This window comes from Erigeron canadensis, chromosome 9 (assembly GCF_010389155.1).
Source record: "Erigeron canadensis isolate Cc75 chromosome 9, C_canadensis_v1, whole genome shotgun sequence".
Classification (NCBI taxonomy): domain Eukaryota; kingdom Viridiplantae; phylum Streptophyta; class Magnoliopsida; order Asterales; family Asteraceae; genus Erigeron; species Erigeron canadensis.
Genome location: NC_057769.1, coordinates 30521368 through 30544941, shown reverse-complemented (window position 1 = coordinate 30544941; position 23574 = coordinate 30521368). Strand labels below are relative to the sequence as shown.

The 23574-nt window shown below is 33.5% G+C and overlaps 5 protein-coding genes across 5 annotated transcripts; 4 read left to right on the top strand and 1 right to left on the bottom strand.

The window, feature by feature from the left end:
* Positions 1 to 1259: 1259 nt before the first annotated feature.
* Positions 1260 to 2827, top strand: LOC122582076 (malonyl-coenzyme A:anthocyanin 3-O-glucoside-6''-O-malonyltransferase-like). Its single transcript, XM_043754427.1, has one exon. The coding sequence runs from the start codon at positions 1296 to 1298 to the stop codon at positions 2733 to 2735; it is 1440 nt and encodes a 479-aa protein (XP_043610362.1). The 5' UTR covers positions 1260 to 1295; the 3' UTR covers positions 2736 to 2827.
* Positions 2828 to 4337: 1510 nt separating this feature from the next.
* LOC122583552 lies at positions 4338 to 5437 on the top strand. The gene is made up of 2 exons (XM_043755945.1): positions 4338 to 4803; positions 5097 to 5437. Exons 1-2 carry the CDS (start codon positions 4338 to 4340, stop codon positions 5435 to 5437), a joined length of 807 nt encoding a protein of 268 aa, XP_043611880.1.
* Positions 5438 to 6600: 1163 nt separating this feature from the next.
* On the top strand, positions 6601 to 10863 carry LOC122581228 (DNA polymerase epsilon subunit C). Its single transcript, XM_043753402.1, has 4 exons — positions 6601 to 7069; positions 9522 to 9606; positions 10039 to 10080; positions 10451 to 10863. Exons 1-4 carry the CDS (start codon positions 6641 to 6643, stop codon positions 10516 to 10518), a joined length of 624 nt encoding a protein of 207 aa, XP_043609337.1. The 5' UTR covers positions 6601 to 6640; the 3' UTR covers positions 10519 to 10863.
* Positions 10864 to 11614: 751 nt separating this feature from the next.
* Positions 11615 to 16212, bottom strand: LOC122581226 (probable catabolite repression protein creC). The gene is made up of 11 exons (XM_043753401.1): positions 15880 to 16212; positions 14754 to 15095; positions 14550 to 14658; positions 14356 to 14449; positions 14073 to 14160; positions 13889 to 13972; positions 13655 to 13751; positions 13488 to 13575; positions 13301 to 13406; positions 13035 to 13127; positions 11615 to 12160 (listed from the first exon to the last, which is right to left on the bottom strand). The coding sequence occupies exons 1-11, from the start codon at positions 16075 to 16077 to the stop codon at positions 11810 to 11812; spliced, it is 1650 nt and encodes a 549-aa protein (XP_043609336.1). The 5' UTR covers positions 16078 to 16212; the 3' UTR covers positions 11615 to 11809.
* Positions 16213 to 19018: 2806 nt separating this feature from the next.
* LOC122582445 (fasciclin-like arabinogalactan protein 12) lies at positions 19019 to 21936 on the top strand. Its single transcript, XM_043754836.1, has 2 exons — positions 19019 to 19503; positions 21435 to 21936. The coding sequence occupies exons 1-2, from the start codon at positions 19048 to 19050 to the stop codon at positions 21738 to 21740; spliced, it is 762 nt and encodes a 253-aa protein (XP_043610771.1). The 5' UTR covers positions 19019 to 19047; the 3' UTR covers positions 21741 to 21936.
* Positions 21937 to 23574: the final 1638 nt, after the last annotated feature.

Genomic DNA, 23574 nt, shown 5'->3' with positions numbered 1-23574 from the left:
TCAATAAGTCACTATGTCAGTTGTCTTTTAGTATATATATAAAGATAAATTGAATAAGTTATAATTATAGTTGGATAAATTCTAATTGTGCTAATTGTAAACAAAGTAGATTTTTTTTATTTATTAAAAAAATATTTTTTATTATTTAATTAGCTGGATATTTGGGATAAAAATGAGTTTTATATTTTATGTATTTGATTTCAATAAAATTATTATTTTATTAAAATGGACTAAAAGTGTATAAAATCGAGAATGATAATTGGTCAATAAGTCATTAGGTCTTTTAGTATATATAAAGATAACTTGAATAAGTTATAATTATAGTTGGATAATTACTAATTGTAAACAAAGTAGTTTTTTTTTATTTATTAAAAATATATTTTTTTTATTATTTAATTAGTTGGATCTTTGGAATAAACATGAGTTATATATTTTATGTATTTTATTTTAATAAAATTATTATTTTATTAAAAGGGACTAAAAGTGTAAATTGATTATGGAAAACAAAAAGATATAAATTATATTATGACATATGCTAATTTAATTAAATTAGAGAAATCAAGAGTTGTGATTGGTTAATTGAGGTTAAGTCAGTTGCCTTTTAGTATATATTAAAATAAGATAAAGCATTTTGCCATTTTTTTAAAATTTTAAAAAATGATTTGAACTATCTAAAATACCCTCTTTCTTTATCCACTAATTTAAACATCTTTACCTAATATACCTATAATACCATTAAATCCCAACTACTCATTTTTTCTCTCTCCTTAAATCTCAACTACTCATTTTTTTTCTTTTTCCTCCATAAATTATTTTATTCCTCTAATTAATTCAAAATTTTTTATCTCAAAAACCATGTATCGATAAATTATAAAAATTGTATGAGTGTTATTAAAATTTCATGCTCTTTCATTAGAGATGTCATTCAAAATAATTCTGACGAATTTTTAAATCCGAGTACGGAGCCCGTACAACTAAGGCATTTGTCTATCACACTCTATGACTTATCACCTCCTATGACCTATAACCTCACTATCTTACCGCCGCATAATACGGGTATTATTGCTTGTATACAATAACACACATGTTTTGATCCTTCTAATTCTTATATAATGTCTTATGGCTAGATTTTTATCTTTTACGTGAATATATACGGAGTACATTTAAGAGTAAAACATGCTCTATATATATTAATCTCAATAAATTGTCAATTTATAATTTAGAGGGCCATCAGCATATCTTTAGTCTCTGCTAGTATATATACAACTTAGTTAGCTCAGTAGATTATATTCGCAATGCATGCATCATCAGATCAGATGGCTTCTCATCAACCGATCTTAACTGTTCTTCACCAGTCCCAAGTATCACCTCCTCCGGCCACTATAGGCAACGCGTCGTTGCCTCTGACTTCGTTTGACATATTATTCCTTCTTCGGCCCCCAATTCACCATGTTTTCTTCTATGAACTATCGCCAATCACTAAACATGATTTCATCGAAACTATAGTTCCGAAACTTAAACACTCGTTATCAATCACCCTTCAACATTTTTTCCCTTTTGCTGGTAACTTAATCGTGTACCGTGCTAGTACTACTAGTGCTACCGAACCCCAAATCCGCTATGTTGAAGGCGAGGATTCCGTCGAGGTAACTTGTGCAGAGTGTAATCTTGATTTCAAAGATCTTACAGGAAACCACCCTAGAAACTGTGATAAGTTTCACCATCTTATACCACCACTCGGAGACTATTCTAAACTACTCGTATCTGATGATTACATAATAAAGATCCCAGTCTTTTCGCTTCAGATTACGCTTTTCCCTGACCATGGTTTCTCTCTTGGAATGACTAGCCACCATTGCCTAGGTGATGCTAGCACTCATTTTTGTTTCTTGGAAGCGTGGACAACAATTGCTAGATGCGGCGACACAGATAATAAGTTATTCTTAAGGTTGCCAATTTATGAAAGAGTAGTTCATAATTACCCTGAACTAGATGAAAGGTTTTCAAAGGGAGCCAAAGTGGAAACTCTTTTTAACGGCGGCTATCAACCACCTGACCTATCTAGTAGTGCGAAGAATAAAGTGCGTGGCACGTTTGTGTTGCCACGCACTATTATTGATCAAATGAAGAAAAAGGTTTGGACCCAAGAGCCAAGAATACCATATGTATCATCCGTTACGGTTACATGTGCTTATCTATGGCGTTGCATTGCAAAATCGCGCGAGGATGAGTTAGAATTGTTTGCTATTTTGATAGATTGTAAGACACGCTTGGCGGATAAACCCATCCCAGAGGCGTATTTTGGTAATTGTATTCTAGGTAGTTTCACGTTAGCAAAAACCACTCTTCTAACCGGAGATGACGGGTTTATAAATGCTGCAAGGTTGCTCGGAGAGAATCTACATAACATGTTAACTGATAAAGATGGTATAGTGGCACATAGAATCCGAATGATGGAAGATAATTCATCCGCCGGCCGGATGATGCCAACAACCATAATTGGGGTTTCCGGATCACCAAAGCTCAAATTTTATGATTTGGATTTCGGATGGGGGAAACCCAAAAAGCAAGAAATTGTTTCCCTTGATTATGATGGATCCATATCGATTGACACCTGCAAAGATTCGGACCATGACTTGGAGATTGGTGTTTGCCTTACAACTACTGAAATGCAAACTTTTGTTCGTACCTTCAACCAAGGATTACAACACTATCGATCTTTAGTACGTACGTAGATTTCCCAAGTTATTACTTTTAGTAACAAATTAAAAATTTTGTCAGATTTTTATGTGTGTAAAAATATATAAAAATAAACATTGTGTATAAATTTATCCACACTAAAAAGTGTGAACTTTTAGTTTTATACATTTTTTAGTGTGGATAAATTTCTAAACACTTTTAATTCTATATATTTTTACACACATAAAAGTGTAACAAAATTTTTAATTTGTTCACACTCACTAAAAGTATGGACAAATGCAACATTATTTATAGTGATAATATATATATATATATATGAGTGATCATGATATATATGATCAGTGTGTAAAGAGGTAATTAGCGTTTGAAAATGTATTACTCTATGATCGAAAATATATAGTGTTATCGATTTCAAAATCGTTTTTTTTTTTTTTTTTTGGTATATAACTGTTAAAATTAACTAATGATGTAGTTTAGCTAAAAAAAGTTTATGGGTATCCAGTAATAAAATGTTTTGCAACTTTAACAACCACGCCATAATTTGATTAATTCCTGTTTAACACGCGGAAATCATATATATATATAAACAATGGCGTATCAATATTACATAATATGGATGAACAATCACAAATGCCAATCCCGTCTGAATTGCGTATTGAAACCAACTCATATGAGACCCATAACAATCACAAACCCACCTAAAAACGAGGACCAATCTATTATTGATGTTCTATTTATAAAGAAATTGGGACAAGTGTATTTCTACCAAAGAAAATTGAACCAACCCGATATATATTACCTACCAAAGAAAATTGTACACCTCACTTTTCTAGACCTTAGGCCCATGCCTGTATTACTCGTCCTCCCAGCCGGGCTTGATCGGAAATTACCACTTACATTTATTATTTAATAATATTTATAATTAACTTAAAGTTCCTTTTTTTTGATGAACTTTTATTTAATTAAGTAATTAAATGTCTTTAATGATATATATTTATCTTTTTTTTGGACACTCAAATAAACAACTTCAATACCTTAAATGGTATATTTTGAAAATCTCCCTTAACTAATCGTATAGACAAAGAGAAAAATAATGAGTTCTTCTTCATAAAAAAAAAATAGAAATTAAAAACTAATGGCCTAGGTGGCTAGCCCAGTGAGCTAAACGTAAAATGGGTCAATGATGACTAGTTCAAATGGTGAGAGACAATCTCAGGTTTTACCAAAGATATTGAGTTCGGTGCTTAGGGATAACAAGTTTTGGAGTTTTTTCTTTGAATACTTGTAATGGTCTATAAGACTAAACGGAGTGGCAATGTTATTGGCCGACCCTCGCCCTCTCTCGCCCGACGTCGCCCCCCACACCACCCCCGTCCACCGACTTTCCTTTTGCCCGACTTCTCCCCCTCGCCCGTTCCATCTTTGACCATCCAAACTTCAAGATTTTTTTCCCCCCTTTCCAAAGCCATTAACGGCTATTTATTTTTTTTTTCATTTTTTTTAATTTTCCTCTTCCTATATATATCTTCATCTTCTTCCTTTTTTAACAAAACATATACATATATACAAAACACCATCACACACACACATAAATCTCTTCTTCCATTTTTACATAAATATATACATATATTACGGATATGGATCCTCCATCACCCTCTTCATCCGATGATTCAATCGATCTCGACGACGCTATTCTTAGTACCGTTGCTTTGACGGTTACTACTATGATTCAAGCCGCGAAAGACGAGAAAGATCAACTTTCGCCTAGAAGAAGAACGGTTCTGGAACGTCGACGTGAAGAGGCATACGCGCGATTGGTCCGCCTTTACTTTGCCAAGCGCCCCGTATTTGGCGCGAGAGATTTTAGACGGCGCTATCGTATGAGCAAGCGGCTATTTTTGAGAATTACAAATGATTTGGAAGAAAGGTATCCATATTTTCAACAAAGAATGGATGCTCGTGGGAAGCTAGGTTTCATGCCGATACACAAGACTACCTTCACGCTTCGTCAATTAGCATATGGGTGTAGCGTCGACTTGTTTGACGAGCATTTGGAGATGTCGGCTAGGACTTCCCGGGAGTCGTTAATTTATTTTTGTAAAGGTACATTTTATATATAGTTATATCTTATTTACTTACATACTATATATATAGTTACATATTATTTAGTTAGGTATATAATATTTACTTACGTATATATTATTTATATAGTTAATTTTACATTTATATAGTTATATTTATATAGTTATATATCAAATACTTACGTACATTATATATAGTTACATATTATTTAGTTAGGTATATAATATTTAGTAACGTACATATTATTTATATAGTTAATTTTACATTTATATAGTTATATATTAATTTTACGTATTTATAAATAATTTAAATAGGTATAAATGAATTGTATGGACCGACATACCTACGGAGACCTACATCTATGGATCTTGAGCGAATATACGATGTGCATGAGCAGCTTCATGGTTTCCCTGATATGATCGGTAGTATTGATTGCATGCACTGGCCATGGGAGATGTGTCCAACCGCATGGCGCGGTTCGCACACCAGAGGGGATGTTGGTAGACCATCATTGATGCTTCAGGCGGTTGCGTCTACTGACTTATGGATTTGGAATGCATATTTTGGTCAGCAGGGGTCCAACAATGACATCAACGTGTTTGAGGCGTCCCCAGTCTTGGAAGAAATTATATCTGGCTTGACACCTACACGTTAATTACGTACTTAACGTTTAAGTATATAATATGTAGTATATATTATATATGCTTTTATTAACTAATATTAGCTTTTGTTTAATTTACAACGGGTTTTTATGCAAACAACAACTACTACAAAGCCGGATACTACTTGACAAATGGCATCTACTCTGAGTATTCCACTTTTGTAAAGACTTTTACTGACCCGATTGATGAAAAGAGAAAATACTTTAAGAAAAAACAAGAATCGGTGCGAAAGGATATCGAGAGAGCATTCGGGGTTCTTAAATAGCGTTGGAAAGTTGTTAGTTTTCCCTCACGGTTTTGGGACAAGCAGAGGATGCATGACGTGATATACGCGTGTATCACCCTACACAACATGATATTGAAGGATGAAGATAAAGCTTTTTGTCAAGACTTCAACGATGAAGACCCGACACTAGACCCGGCGTATTGGGAACAACAAACTTCAATGGAGCAACGGATCGCGAATTCACAAGCCGTACGAAATAGCCAAACCCACAACATGCTCTTAGCGGATTTGGTAGATCATCTTTGGAAAAACAAGAGGGGAAATCATCCACCATACGTGCCACTGGAAGTCGATGACTACTTTAGCGATGATGATTAGTTATTAGTTATTTATTTGTGTTTGTGTATCGAATAATTTTTTTTATGTGTTTGATGTGTGGTTTTTATGTTTTAATTTGTATGTGTTGGATTTTAATTTTAATGGTTAGTATTTTATTTAACTATTTATAGAAATTTTGTTATTTTTATAATAATATGAAAATCATAAAAAATTAAAACAAAAATAAAGTCAATCATTAAAACCAATCATTGAAAGTGCCACATGGCACAAGTCGTCCCTTACTTAAAAACCCATCCATTTCCACCCTTTTTGAAGGGCAACTCTTTTTACCCTCCATGCCACATGGCACAAGTCGCCCCCTCCTACCCTTTTTCCCACTCCTCTTAGTCTAAGTAACATCTCATTGTCTAGAGTTCGTATAAGAATTCACTATCATATGGTAAGTTTTTCCAGAGGTTGTATTTTGACAAAATGTTAAAGAAAAAAAAAAACCCGTAAAACTGGATATATGGGCTTTGAATCAATAAGCCCAAGTTGAAATAACGGGCCAATATATGAACAAACGTCTCAAATATACCAAAAACAGTATGACAAGCTCCCTTCCATCCCAGCTCTAGAAACCAAACAGAAAATGGCGACTGAGAAGAAGCAAAATCCTGAAACCAAAAAACGGAAAAGTAACAAAGCTCCGGCACCGGCGAAATCAAACGGAAAACACAAAATCAACTCACTGGAAAAACAACAAGGAATTCCGATCATCACTGCTTCCAGTTCTCACATTCAAACTAACGGAACAAAATCAAAATCAAAATCGAAATCGAAATCGTCTGAGAAGCAAAACGATGTCGTTTACGCTAACGGAACCGAAAATGGGTCGGTTAAAGAAAATAAGAAGAAAAGTATAGAGAAAGTGAAAGAAAGTAGTAACAGTAACAGTAATAATGATAATATAAGTATAATGTATCAGATACCGATGAATAGAGTGAGTAGAATAGTCAAGAGTGAAGATCCGAATATTCGTATTACTCAAGATGCCGTTTTCGCTATCAATAAAGCTTCGGTATATCTTCCTTTGAATTTCCTTCACTTGGTTTTTATTAAGTTAGGGTTTCGTATCGATACATTAGCCGTAAATATCGCCTTAGTTTTGTATATTATAGGGATAGTGATGCTTAGGTTACTGGTTTTTGTGAAATGCTTAGAGATACATGAATTAATAGGCAGTGCCTTATATAATAGAGGATTTATGATTTTCTGCAGTGTGTTTAGTTATATACGTATAGCGCGAGGTGCGCAATTGTTCTTGATTTGGGAAGGATGAAGTACCTATTGATTGATTTAACTTATTTTAAGTGCATCAAAAAGTGAGGTTCATGTGCTTCAGGAGTAAAATGTAGCATCATCCTTATTCCTTCGTACATATCCAACGTTAACAACCCTTCCAACCTAAACATACCCCCATCGTAATTGTATTTTGTGATCATTAATATGGAAAAAGTGTTGAAAGCTCAAATGTTACAAAAATAAAGTTAAATAGTTTAGCTAAGATACAACTTTTTTTATAATGTTCACGAGTCCAGTGATACGTAAGTTAAAAGAACTTCATCCAGCATTTGTTTTTCTTTGTAACATGGAGACTATCTATCTATCTATCTATTGGGTGTTTGTTGGCTTATCTCAATGAATCTAAAATTATGCTTTTCCTTGGACCAACAAGCTTATCTTTGTTAGTTGTTTGTTATCCGTTATCTAATGGATCAACAAAACCAATATGGGAGGAAATATCTTATGGTGGTGATTTACTACACAACGGGTGATGTGAAGAGATTTTGGTTTCTAATGCCTTTTATTCAAGTTTAGGATTCTAGGAAATATTACATTGATATCTCGAGATGAGAGGTCAAGTTAATAAAACATACCAAAGTTTCAGTTTCTGATGGACTTCAAACCCTAACGAAGTTTCTGATGGACTTCAAACCCTAACGAAGTTTCTACCTTTATTTCCAGTCTTATCTTTAGTATTTTATTTTAGGGTTGTATGATATGGGAGTTCGGCTATTCAGTTTCCTTTCTCATCTATTGGTATACATGTTGAGTCACTTGACTTAGAGTATATGTCATCTTATAGTACATACAAAATCTTTTTAAGATTACTTTCAAACTTATCTCAGTACTTCCATAAATGGAATGCTTCATGGTTAGTGCAAAGCTAGGTTGAGATTTTGGCATGCGGTGCAGTCTTGTAGGAAAAGAACATGTAAAGTACACGTGAAATAGAACGTGTAAAGTGAAAACTATCTCCAATCTAGTTTTATCATTATTTTAGAAAAAAAGTTAGTTAATTAATAATTGATATGACAATTGAAATTTTGCGTAGTTAAGGACATTCTCCAAAGCATACTAGCCTTGGCAAATGTTAGACGAGTATACATTTTTTCTAACTATCCTCAAACTTATTTCTATATTCAATCACATTTGATTGACTACAGCAAGACTAATTCTATACATATTTCTATCTCTACTTTCTGCATGACTTCAAATTTTCAAGTCTTCACGTGCTAAACTTATGCTTTTCTGATAACTTGCATCTTCTGGTCCTCATTCTTGATGCTCTATATACTCTTCTTAGCTTTATATCCTTAAACCATTTTTAGAGTTTTCAGTTTCAAGTCTGCAGCCCATCAGAAACATTAGGAAGATCCAAAGTAGCCTCATAATCTGTACATGAGCCGATGGCTTCATATTTTAACTTATTAGCTTCAGTTTTATCATATACACAATTTGCTGTAAAATCTGTTCATTAAGAATTTCTGTCCCTAAAAATATTCTTGCTTTTTTCTTTTCCTCCAAATATGGTACATAGAAGCGGCCCATATTAACCTTTGTAACACACTCCAGATGTTCTGATAGCTTTGTTGTTTATCACAGCCATGTTAACAGCATCCCAATCATTTTTAAGTACATTCAGTTTTGCACTTTCGCCTTTAATTCCATTCTTTCCCAGATCTCTTTGGATTGTTTTGGGGTTCATTGGATGCATGTGCAGGGTACATAAATCAATCAAATAAGGCTTGATTACAACAAGTTAAACACAATTGAATAAAGATGAAGCTAAGGTCTTTTATATTATCTTGTATGCAAATTTGAGTCCTCTTTTTGTGGTGGATTAACATAATTTTCTAATGAACCTGAAACTGTTTGGGAGACAAGTTCCTAGAGATGGATCAACAATGATTTGGAGAATGAACACACATGTGAAAGCTAGCAATATGATATGTAGTTACTGACTTACTGGTAACAAAATATGATTTTTCTCATATGCTTATATGATTTGAGATATTTGAGAGCGTGCGGCTGCTTGCAAGTTGCAACATTACTTTTGAAATCTGAATCTATCATCTTGTACAACTGTTTTAATAACCACAAAGAAAACATCATAAGCAACTTAGCTTGATTGACACATGCGTATTTCTACTATCATCTAAATTCTTCTGCATTGAATTTGTTTGCAGGAAAAGTTTCTCCAGCTTCTCACGACAGAAGCATATGCTAGTGCTTTTCTGGATCGCAAGAAGAACATTGATTACAAACACCTTTGTAAGCTATATGCCTTGCCCTTTTTAATTCATGAAGTTGTATATGTCAATATGAATTCAGCAATTGCTCAAACTATATTCATTTCCTGTACAATTATCTGTTTTACCAGAAGTAATATTATGGTATTTTGATTGTTTATTCTCTTACTTAAGCTATTATTAGAGTTATTATCCCTTGCTGTTGCAGTATTAAGTTAGTGCTCTTTTTATTTCTGCATCATTTGGAGATTATTTTGGTCATTAGAGCTGGGAACGACCTAGGATATTAAAAAGATTAATGGCTGTCTTGTATTATATTGTTGACTTACGTCTCAAAATGTATCTATCTTTCAAGGATGCATACTATTCATATACATATTGATTGCACCTAAATTTACTAAAACATCAAATCGTAAATGTCTAACAAATTTGTTTTTTTGTGTTCCCGAATCAGCATCGGTTGTTAGTAAGCGAAGGAGATTGGACTTCCTTTCAGGTATATCACATTCCTCAGAGTTGGGGGGCATTTTTAATTCATTTCTTTTTGTATGGGTCAAGTCGGATAAGTTATGTTTTCCTTTAATGAGTCAAATATCATCCAAAGCCTTTATATTGCATAAATGTTTATTAAATAGTTGTTGAAATTGAATTAAAATAATTTTGTAACTACGTTAGACACTTCGGTTGCCTTTAAAATGTCAGCCAATCTGACCTGACCCATTTTGACATGAACTGTTTTAATTTGTTAGTTGTTACACCACTGGCCCCCACCCTCCATTTGCCAAAAAATTTCTTTTTTTACATAAAAATTTATGCAAGCTTTTCTTTTGTGATGTTTTACCTTATGACCTTCTATGCTCATGCAGATTTTGTTCCAGAAAAAGTGAAAGCAGAGGATGCGTTGAAAGAGTCATCACCAGCAGTCGAGACTTGAAAGGGTTCCTAAGATTAACCCACATATTTCCTTTTTGGCATGTCGAGTGTTGCTCATCAGTAGATATCACCCTAGTAGTAGCGTTTTGTAACATTCGCTTACAACAATAACGATCCTAATTGTAAAATCAATGTGCATTTTTGGTGTTTTCGCGACTTGATTCATTCAAGAATTTGTCTTGAACTTTACTTTGTAATTCAAGAATTTGTCTTGAACTTTACTTTGCTGCGACTTGACGAGAATGTTAACGGCAAAACCAAATAATATGCAGTGGTAAGATTTTAGGGTGGATTGTATTCAAAACCTGTATCTTTTTATATTTTAATTACCATTAACTTTAACAAAGGTGTCAATTATGTTTTTAATTTTGTTGTCATATTTCAGTAGTATATTGCCTTTTTGTTGTTTTAAGATTAATCTAAACATACTTTCACTAAAGATCAAAAAAGAAAATCTGAAAATACAATAGAGTAATAAATTGCACAAACCATACCATTAATACCATTGTGATTACTCAAAACACTAAAAATATGTTAAATCATTAAACCCAACAGAAAACTTCAAAGAAAATTAATGAAAAATCTTCTATCATATTGCATTTATCATCACGAGTTCATGAGCCCTTATGTCAACTTTGTTCTTGCACTCAACCAATGCATGAAGATGCTCTTCCAACTCTTGAAAATTCATTCTATCAATCGGCTCTTCGTACCACATTAAACTACTGTCTTTTTACGTTTCTTTTCGTCCAACTCCTTTAAAACATCAATATAGTAAATTTGATTGATTTTGTTTCTTAGAAAACCATTATCATTGTTTTTGATATCAAGATAACGGTCAATGAGAACGTCCACATTGGGGTGACCAAAAGTATAAATCCTACCACTGGGAGAGTTTGTCAGAATAGTGACCCGGCCTCCAGTCAAAACACAGTTCAGAAGCTTTTTTAAACAATTCGGTACGTCGTTCAGAAGCTTTTTAAACAAACCATGCACTCATTTTAGAACAATCAAACAGCTTCATTTTAGAAAAAGAAAAGATAAAACAATCAAACAGCTTCATTTTAGAAAAAGAAAAGATCACTAAACACTCATCATAAAACAAAAACGAACTACTACTACTACATTATACATGTAATAATGGTCTTCAATGGCCAAAAATCAATTATTCTACATTTAAAACCACCCACAAAATCGGGCAAACAAGTTACCCAGTAATGAAGGGAAAAAAACAAGTTAAAACTCAACGCTATAATAGGTCACTCCTTTCAACATATAGGTAATACAATAGTTTATTTGAAACCAGAGCTAACGGGTTTTGTGGGTGTGCTAGTGTCAGAACTGCTCACTTGGCTATCGGGTCTTATCCAAATCTTCACATGCCCATCACGGCTAGATGTGAGAATGGAATCCCGAGTGAAAATTAGTCCAGAAAGAGGTTCAGAATGGACACGGTGAGCCACCAATGGTGCGAGCTTAGGGACATCCTTTGTGCTAGGAGCTGGTTGGAGGGTGCCCACGGGGACAACACTATCCCAATGAGAAGACTGGGTCCTGCTATACGTGGGTGAACCACCAGGTGGACGACGAAGTGGCACTACAAGCTCATCCATTGCAAGGTCCCAAAGCAATAGTTGTGTATCCTGAAACATTTACATCACTTGTATCAATTAGGGCTAGATCCCACTTAATTTTATTTAATTTTGTTATTTCATGGGTCTTTGTATATTAGAGATGGCAATTGTGATCGATTGATGGTAAACATGTTAACTTGGGTTCTATTTCCCTCCAACGGGTCAATTGGATAGTTTTAATTTTTAAATCTGGTTCAATTGGAAACTGGAAAAAGGTCAAACATAGGCCTAAATTACCTAAAAGTGTAATCAGAATGCGTAAGCCTCCTACATCGTTTTATGTAAAAGATCAGATAAGCATTTTAAAAATATAGTTATAATTGATCACATGCAACACGTTAAGTTGTAGTACTTTTAAAGAAAAGTACGGACAACGTATTTGCAGGCCCGTTCAGCTAAACCCAACCTAAAAATTTCCATTTATGGCTGTTTGGTAGTCCAAGTTCAAGACTTTGAGTTGGATGGTTGTGGCCCAGATATATACATCCTAGAATTACACGAGTCCAACCAATCCAAAAGTGGTTAAGATTCATAAAAATGGTCTCTATTCAACTAAGAACCTAACAGCTGCTTTCATACAACTGACCGTAAATAAGTCCTTTATGTGCATTGTTAATTAAACTTCCAAAGAAGGATTAACTTAGGGTTTCTAACTTTCTTATGGAAATTACTCGTATAACAGGATTAGACTTTTCTACTTTGTGTTACAAGGACGCGGTTATACACTATAGATAAATAAATTTTTACAGATCTTAGAAAAAGTGCACCCCATCTATCACTATAATACTAACTTATGGTGGATCTGACCAACAAAACCAATTCTATAGCTCTGAGTGTATGTTTCATATGATATCAGCTTAAGACTACTTATTTAAAGACGTACCTGACCAACAGAGCCAAATCTATATACTGTATTTTCAGATTCGTCTTCTGAAGTTGGTGGTGACCAATATGAATCAAAAGCAACTCCGCTAACCTGCAAATCATTCGGTGTAAATGAATAGAGAATATATAGATAATTTTTCTTCGTTCTACCATTTTTATTCCAAGAATCCAAGCTAAATATGCTTTCTCATTTTCTAGAAGTATATGCTCTTGGACCAATGATTTATTATATATACGCTGGCTTCTGAAATATTAATATATTACCCATGAGTTGTGACCTTCTCCCCATGCTACCACTTTCCTGTCTTCCATACTCCAGACCTGAACTAGATCATCTTCCCCACCAGTCAAAATGTATTTCCCATCAGGACTGAGTAAAGGAAATCAAAAGTTTATATTTCACTTCATGAAATAAGAATATATTTGAGGAAATTATCGGGAGTGCTTTTACCTCCAGGCACAACATAAAAGTGCACCATAGTAACTTTTTCCACCGCATATAAGTTGTTCATTTGAGAAATCAAACACCCGTAAATAACCTATGGAAAGAATGGTATAAAGTAAAAAAATTGTAGAAAATGACTGAATTAAAAATTACAAAACCAGATCAGTGATTACCATCTCTACCAACAGTCGCCAAATGTCTTCCATCAGCTGAAAATGCAATGGCATTAATAGGACCTTGGCAGATATGCCATCTAGCAATGGGGTTACTCTATTTAATGAGATACATGAGTCAAATTTACATTTAAAAGATAAATACTCACGGCAAATATGACACTACTGAAAACTTGTTCACTTGTGTGTATATAGTACATGCTTTCTTACTAATAAGGAAACTTGTAGATGTACCTTACTAGAACGTGCATGTGCAACAGAGAATTGGGTTTGATCCTTGATTACAGGGAATGTGGAATCACCAGGACCATCCTTGCTCTATATATGTTAAATATGAAATCAGTGTATCAGATGCAATTTGATCAACCCAACGGCTAAAGTGGTAATAAAAAGCATTTGTGATCAAATTGAGGCTTGCCTTCTCATATACATACAAGTTTCCATCAGCATGGGCAGCAACAAAAGCACCATCACGTTCAGGTACCCATGCGATGCTAGTGCATCGGCTGTTAAGAAAAGGCCAATTGAATGATTATTGGGACAATCACTATGTATATGGTCATCCCTATATATATGAATGAACCAGACACCTCTACTTGAAATAATCTTACAGCATACAATGATGGAGCAACATTTGGTTCATGATGTCAACACTCAAGTACTCAACATCAAACAAAACCTTGGTTCACTTGATAGCTTACCTATTGTTAAGAGCTCCATCTTTGTTATAATGATGAGCACCAACTAGCTTTTTACCAACATCTTGCAACTGCAGTCTCAAGGATACCGAGTATACTACAAAAAAATAGGGCTACATAATAAGTGAAAAGCTGATTACTTCTAGTAAAGACAATAGAAAGTCCATTTGCAACAAGAGATTAGAAAAATTAAGTACCATCTCCGGAATTGAGCCCAATCAAAAAATCATGCCCATCTTTGGCTTTGGAATCAAATGCATGACATATAGGGTTTGAATTGCCAAAACTAACTGATTTTATTGGGTCCTGAAAATTTCATCTTCTACTTGTTAAAACTCAAATCTAATAAACAAAGCATCAACCATAAAGTAGCATTAAAAACTCTGCAGTACCATGATTACCTTTTCTTCTAAGCCCAATTCTGTAATATATATAGTATCTCCAACGTTGAATATCAAATACGTCCCTTTACCATCAGAAGTATTTGAACCAATGGTAGAACTACCACCATTGCTCAACCCTCCCATATGGCTACTCTTACTAGCTCCACCATTCGCTTTACTACTTGTGCCATTTCCTCCCACAAATCCAAGCATTCGACTCCCATTGCCACTGCTTCCTAAAAACTTCGACGTCACATATCTCACTCCACTACTAGCAACACTATAGCTTGAGGTAGGCTGCAAAGCAGGAGAATTTCCAGCAGCATGCGGTGGTTGGTTCTTGAGTTGTGCTAACGTTATCTGAATGTAAAAAACAAAGATTTCCATCACTGATCCAACTCAAACAAGACCAAAATCAACATATTTTTGCTTTATCCCTTTTTTTAAAGGCAAAGATTCCACACAAATCAAGGCCAAGGCCCAGTGGCAACATCAACAAATAGAATAATATTGCCTTCAAATCTACGAACACAGCTATATTTTACATATCATTTCCGCAGCCACATTGTGTAGATAAAAAGCTAGTTTCTAACAAACGATGCACGTAGAGTAAAACGGCGGCTTTGAATTTGCATCAATATTCAATGTCAAGTTCATATCAGGCAAGATAATAGCATTGATGCTAGAAATCAAATCAAAGTTTTTATTTCCCTTTCTTCTTGAGCACAGATATCCGATCCTTTAGGTACGCTAGGGTTTATTTCATCAATATGAAACACTAATAACACCTAATATCCACTTCAATTTCAACTTCACATATATTTGTATCAAACTGATTATAAATATACTAATACTGACCAAATTATACACAAATGATAATCAATATTAATCTGAAAATAAACACTAATAACACCTAATTTCAATTTCAGAATCAATATCATATCTACAAGCATACATACATGAATCATATTTAATATATATTATAAATTATAACACCAATAATACCTAATTTCAATTTCATATACATATAGAAATCACAGTCAATATGATGTGAATTCAAACACCTGTGTGTGTGAGAGAGAGAAAGATACATATATTTGTGGATGTATATATGTATAGATATAGATATAAATTGAGAATTGACCTGAGTGATGGATTTGGCGAGAGCATAAGGCAGAAGAGAAGAAGGATGAGTTTTATCGTGAAGAAGTTTATAACGGCCTTCAGGTGTTTTAAAAAAGTTTTTGAGACCGAGTGTTGATTGGGCGGCGGCGGAGTTAGACGACGGCTGAGATGCGGTGGTTGTAGTGGTGGTGGTGGTGGAGGTTGATGTGTTGATCATGGCGGCAACGTTGACTGGTTATGATTGGGAAATAAAAGGTCATGACGATTGGGAATAGAAGTGTTTGGCCATTAAGGGAGCCTTTGGACTTTGGAGTTGCAGGTCAATTTGATGATGCGCAAGACGCTACTATTTTCCACTCTGGTTTTTTCATATTTACATTTATTTTATTTATTGAAATTTAACATGTTTACATTTTACATCTCTCACAAATACGAAAGTGTAAGATTTTCGGGTTTAAACGTCATACTTAAAACCGTATGATCCTTATAATTCATGATAATTTGACCAAGAGATTGGATACTGTTAAATATCGTGTGGGTTATAATCGTTTTGATTAATTGGAATAAAAAAAGTTTTTTTTTTTAAATGTGAATTACTCGTGAATGATGGGGTATAACATACATTGTTTTAACTAAATACATGTTAGAAAGACTAATCACATTATAGATCCCCAATTAACATTCTTCTAGAAATCTCTATGCCTTTATCACCTAAAGATCTCGAACTCAAAACTTTTTGTGAACAAATAAATCTCCTTGACACTAGAATTAGAATCGAAGATCTTACGTATACATGTTTTAGTTGAATCTTTTATTTGACATCGTGCTCTACTTAGAGTTATGATGATATATAAAGGATATATAAATTTGAGGCTGTAAAAGGCCTTATGAAGTTACACTTATTGCACTTTTTGATACCTCCATGACTCCAACATATATCAATTTCTCCATCTTACATTTGACACAAATTTTTTTTATCCTTGTTAGATAATCATGGCTCTTGATTTGTCTTGAGATTTTGCTAAAATGCAAACCATTCCTTGGATACCATGTCTAGCAATTATGCAAAATCGTAAGTCATAGTTTGCGATTTTGCAAATATATAAGTCATGATTTGTGATTTTCATAATGATTTGCAATTTTAGTAAGTACTTTATGAAAACTCAGATTTTTATTTACAAAGTATTATCTTATAATAATGATTGTTTAGTAAGTATAAAAAGTGAGTAAACACTCGATCCTATGTATGAGAAAGTTTGAGATGTAGACAGCCTATACCCCTATCATGATGGTGTAGAGATGCTGCTTTTAGGATTCTATCTATAATAGATATAGACTTCTGATCTCGCAAGACATGATCACATGAATATAAAGTTCTTGATCTCTGCCTTCACAGACTCACTTGATTCAGGCTTGATGGTTTATTAATAATTTTTAGGTATAGACATTATTTTCCCTTCTCATACCCAAATGAACACGCTTAAGATATGGCCAATTTTCCACTCGCGTATATATTGGTTATGGGCGCGCTTCTGGCATGTGATTGGGTAAAATATTTTGGGTCTTGTGAGCCATGGGCCAAGTTTAAATGAAGATCTGGGCTGATAGAGCACCCTGCTAGCCTGCTGGCTCCGCAAAGGAAAGAACCAATAATAACAATCATGGTGCACTTTTTTTTCTTTGAACGCCTACGGCAATCATGGTGCATTTTAATATTTGTATTTGTATCTATATAAACAAAAGACACTATACAATGGGACCAACTCTTATTACCTTTTGCTGTATAATTTCATGATCTTATATATAACTTGATCGTAAATTAGTTAACTATGTGTTGAAAAAACATAACTAGCTAATTAATGTATGAAACACAAACAAATTTTACTGGCGTTTAATACAAAAGGTGATTATTAGAATTAGTTTTTCTTGCACGTTAGACTCAATTAGTACTTTTGCAGTTTTAGTTTTTTTTTTATTCAACATTTGTATATACAATAACCAGTCTATAACAAAATGTGCACTTAGAAAAAATAAATAAAGTACAAAATACATCTATGCATTTAGTTATTTACTCCGTATTATGGTTTGTGAAAAGAAAAAAAAAAGAAAAAAGAAAATGATGTAACTTTTGTTCTAAGTTTGTGGTACCCTCTCATAATAAACATATATGCAATTTGGAAGCAAAAATAATTATACAGGCCAGCTTTTATCAGAAACCCCTCAACCCTCTCCTGTTTTTTTTTGTTTTTTTTTTCTTCCTGCCTTTAGAAGCAAAACATTGAATACTGTTATTTTTGTTTTTTGATCTCATATTGAATGTAGTGTTGTAAAATTCTATTGATAAAGTTGAAGTTTTATCACTTATCGTTGATTTATCCGTTTATAAATTACATCTATATGATAATACATGCTACAAGATCTCGATAACTTTTATAACAGGGATGAAATGACTCCCATTTGACGCATGTTCAAAGATATATATGCAGATAGAGTGATATAGATATGTAATAATGTAGGTCATGATGCGTGCACCATCTTATTTTAGCTGTACACCACAAAATATGTTTTTAAAGTGTTGTATTGTACCATGATGTGAAACATATCATATTCGGTTAAAATAGGTGGTGCATGCGTGTATGCAAGGATGAATCTTAATATGGGCAAATGCAAAACGTACACGAGATATTACTTATAGGAAGATCTATGCTAACGAAGCTTGAATATATCTTATAAATCGATCATTTGCCCAATTAACATCATGGCGCTGTAAAAATTATAATCACTAATTTCTTCGATCTTGCTAGCTAGTTTCGATAAAGAACGTAAATCTGTCTTTATCAATAGATCTTTTTACTTGAAGAAAACACCAATTTGATATTAATCATACTATGAGAACTTAATGGACTTAAATAAGTGATCAGATCACCTTCTTTGTAACATTAACTGATAATGTTCAACTAACAACTTTTTCCTGAGATATACAAAATACATATATTATACATAGTCACATACATACATGATATATACAAAATTAATACATATATATGGATAATACTAGCTAGCTTGCACTTAAATTTAATTGGATAGAGTGATTTAAAAGTTTCTCCTTGCATAAAAACCCCCCCTTCCACCAATGAACTCCAAGCATTCTTCCACTATTTTCCTTAAAAAACAAGTTAATTAAAATATGACTTCATTATTTTTTCTTTCATTTCCATTATGTTTACTACTCATCCTCCATTGCACCACCACCACCACCACCCTTTCCCAAACCACCGCCCTGCCTCCGGCACCACCAGGACCGACCAACATTACCAAAATATTGGAAAAAGCCGGCCAATACACAATCCTTCTCCGTCTCTTTCGTATGACACAAATTGGAGACCAAATCAACACCCAACTCAACAATTCTGACCAAGGCATGACTGTTTTTGCACCCACTGATAACGCATTCTCTGGCCTCAAATCCGGCTCCTTGAACTCTCTTTCGGATCAAGAAAAGGTCGAGTTAATACAATTTCATGTCGTCCCAACCTTCCTATCCACCTCACAGTTTCAAACAATTAGTAATCCTTTGAGAACACAAGCAGGAGACACTACCCATTACATGTTTCCCTTAAACATAACCACCTCTGGCAACCAGGTGACCATATATACATTTTCCTAGCTAATTGAGTAATTGTGATATGATACATGCATTTTTAGTTTTTGTATTAACAACAAATATTCCATTTAAATGTCTTAGTTTGACTTTTCTTTTAATTTAATTGTGATTCATTTTTAGTTTTGAAACATTCATATATTTTACATCAAGTTTTATATAGCACTGATTAAAATATTCATAGTCAATAACTGAAAATAAAAGACTCAACAAGTCAAAGTCATATTTATAATGGGACGGAAGAAGTACATTTTTAAAATATAGTACTTGTATAATTATTGTTAGAATGTGATCACGTAAAATGAACGTATGTCCGAAAAGTATTTAAGCCTACGGGGTCACACCTCAACGTGAATGTAACTATAATCTTACTATATACTATAAGACAATTGAACTAATGACTTATTAACCAATTAAATCGCTTAATTTCATCAAATTGACCCTCGTTTATGTCATCATTTAAATTAGCTATAAATTAAAAACTCTAATAATAATTATCCAAATATATTATTATATTAGTATTTATATTAATTTGTAGAAAAAATCTCATTAATTTATACTTTTTTGTTTTTCATCAATAATTTACACTTTTAAACTCTCAATACTTAATTTATATTTATTTTTAGGACCAACTTGAGGAGATTTTTTTAAAAAGTTACAAAAGGTATTTATATTTAATTTTTTAAAATTTCAATTGTCACTTAAATCAAAAATCCTAATTGTTATCAAAGAATATGAAAACAATCTTAATTGTTATCTTAATAAATAGGACATGTGCTTGAAAGTCAACCTATTCGTGTTATGAGCTCGCATCATGATCAAATACATATACTTGAATGTCAAGTACCAGATAAAAATATATTTATATTTTAATTCCTAATTATCTTTAATAATAATATCAAATTATGAGTACAACTGGTTTCAAAAATTCTATAATAGAAAAATTATTGTAGCATGTGCCTTGTGGAGTGACTACGACAAACAATTCCATCAATATGTCTCAACTAATAATGACAGTGACGAACCTATGATTATTGTACTAAAACTTGCAAAGTATAACACTTAGAATCGTATACGTTCAAAATTATAAGTTTTATAAGTTAAATGTATGAACATCTAATATTGATAATATCGTAAACCCCGTGTCCAGTATTGGACACGGGTCTAAAATCTAGTTAATATATTAAATGTAATTTATTAATTAATTTGATCACGAAAAACTAACGGTCGTCTGTTAAATATTAATAGTTAACGGTACTTAACTGACGGACTTAACGGAGGAGACAATTGTGATTAAATGAAAAATTAAGAAACCCTCTAGAATATTCCTAGAGGGGGACGGCTAGCCTTAAAGGGTTTTTAGAAAACCCTAAACTTGTTTTTCAAGTTAAACTTTGGCTATAAATACAAACCCTTTTCTTAAGTTTTTCATACACAATTATTAAGGTTTTCTAAAACCCTAAAATTCTCTCCTCCTCCCTCTTTCTTGGCTTCAGCCGTTCCACACAAAACAAAGGGCTTCGGGTTTTGTTTGGTTCGTGTAAAAGGGTATTAACAAAGGGTTGTTTGTTCGTGATCAAGTACTAACATACGTACGTTCCAACGTTGTGTGTGCAATCGTAGAGAGGTTAATTTAAACCTTGTTCTTGTTTAATCTCTCCATTATAAGGTACATATTTTATACTTTGGTTAATTAATTAAACTGCATAGATCTTGTCTTCCGTTGCGTGCTTTGTAATTTGATGTGATAAATAGTTATATAACCCAACAATTATAAACCCGAAAACTTGTACCTTTTAAAAGCGTACGCACAAGCAATAATGTAATAATATATGTATACAAGCGACATATCTATTGTAGTGATCGATCACTAATTAACCTTACAATTGACTCACAAAATTATTAAATGGCAGGTGAATATATCCACGGGTGTCATTGATACCACGGTGGCAAATACGATCTACACGGATGGTTCACTAGCGGTGTATCAAGTGGACAAGGTATTGTTACCAATGAGAATGTTCGGTCCACCAGCTCCCGCCCCAACTCCACAACCAGAGAAGAAGAACAAGAATTCGAAAGCCAATGATACCCTGGCCGATGACAATGGCATTGCTAGTGTCAACGCCTCGGGTGTAGCTAGTTTTAGTCAGCATGTGCATGGCTTCATTTTGGGTCTTATTGAAGCGATTGCCTTCATTGGGATGCTTTGTTTGTGACGTTAAATGGCCTATATATATATATATATACTGATATATATAGATATGGTGCCTTGTCGGATTACCAAATGGGTCCTATGTGTTTTCTATTCTCATTATGTTTTAAGAGATTTGTGTTTTATACGGTGAGGATCGTATCATGTATGTGTAGTCCTTTGAATTGAATGAAAGTTTTGCAACCTATGTTATCCCACCATTGATTTTGTAAAAGTTTTGCAATCAATATACATCATAACTCGTCCCACATCGTATAATTAAGAACAAAATTTTGTTTATAAGTCTAAAGACATAGGCTACAAATACTTAATACCATGTTTTTTGGGCTTCAAATTCAAGATATTAGGCAAATTTATGTCTCGAGGTTATATGGCCTAATGGTTACTCGTCGCATAAGGAGAGGTTAATTAAATATCTTGGGGGTGACTTAGGAAAATTAGCTGGAACCGATCATAGGAAAGCTTCGTAAAGTGAACAAATTTGTCATCATATAGATAGTCCGAACAGGAAATAGTAAATACCACCTCCTATGTCTATTGGGCGTTTTAGGTGATACTGACAATAAAAAAAATAAAAGGGGAACATCAAATTACATTACATTGAGAATAAATTGTAGGCCACTCAATCCAACTAGGCCAATAGTGTTTATGTCTACATAATATCCAACTGAAAGACAATAACATACATTTATCTATCATTAAACAAAGTTTCTTGTTACTTTGTTTCTTGATATTGAATGTACGTAGAGTCATTTCTAAATTTCCTTAAGTACGAGTAAATGGAGGTGAAGGTCATCGAATCAAAGTAGCAATATTGAATATTGGGAAAATAATACCTACTCCCTTACTTTTTCCTTTACAAACCAATTCATTATATTCCCCATGTGATTAAATAGCATAACAATTTTAAAAATCTTGTTGTTATGTGAGAGGAAAAAGCAGAGAATTGCTTTTTTGTTTCAGCAGGTATGTTATCCTCTTTAATATTTTGCTGGATTAACAGATGAAATCCCATTTCTTGTTGCAAAGGAAGCATCGAGATCAATTCCACTTCGCCGTGTTAACTCTAATCTTGATTATCTACAAGGAAATGTAGACTTTGATATGAATCTCGAGGTTTGTAAACACATTGCCACTACGAGTCTATATGATAAGAAAGACCAAAAGAAGTTGGTAATTCAGTGATCTGGTCCCCCCAAGTTGGTTAAGTTTATAACCGGGCCAGAAAGCCCTTCTCAAGACCCGAAAAGACGGCCCAACAGGACAGGTGTAGGTCCATAAGTGACAGCAAGAAACAGCCCAAAAGTGTTGACTTGCGCAGTGGTCAGTGGAGGTCCTGGATCGGAGGACAAAATTTTATTTTTTCTTTTAAAGGTGAATTTCGCTAGAAATTATGTGTCGCGATTCGACAGCTGGAGCTCTAGCATACGTTGTCTTAACCTGATCCGCGGTAGAGAGTCCACTCGAAACAGAAATGTCTATTTCAATTATCTGATGGGGAGAAAACCCCTTACTAATCGGTTTGAAGACACGACAATTAATATGAATAAACCTTTTCCTCCTCTAAGATTTGTCTTAGAAGACAATCTAGTAAGCAAGTTAGGGAAACAAAAATAAATATTACAGTAGCTTTTAGAAAATAGTATAGCACGCGCTGCGTTGCTTGCGTATTCCAATTTATACATTTAAATTAAAAAAAATTCTACCATGCATATAGTAACACTAGTCTTCAAGCCCGTCCGATGGACGAATAGTGTCGATATGTATATATATCAAAGTTAAATATCAATATAATAAATAACAAAACAAGTAAAAAATAACAAAACATGAACAAAATA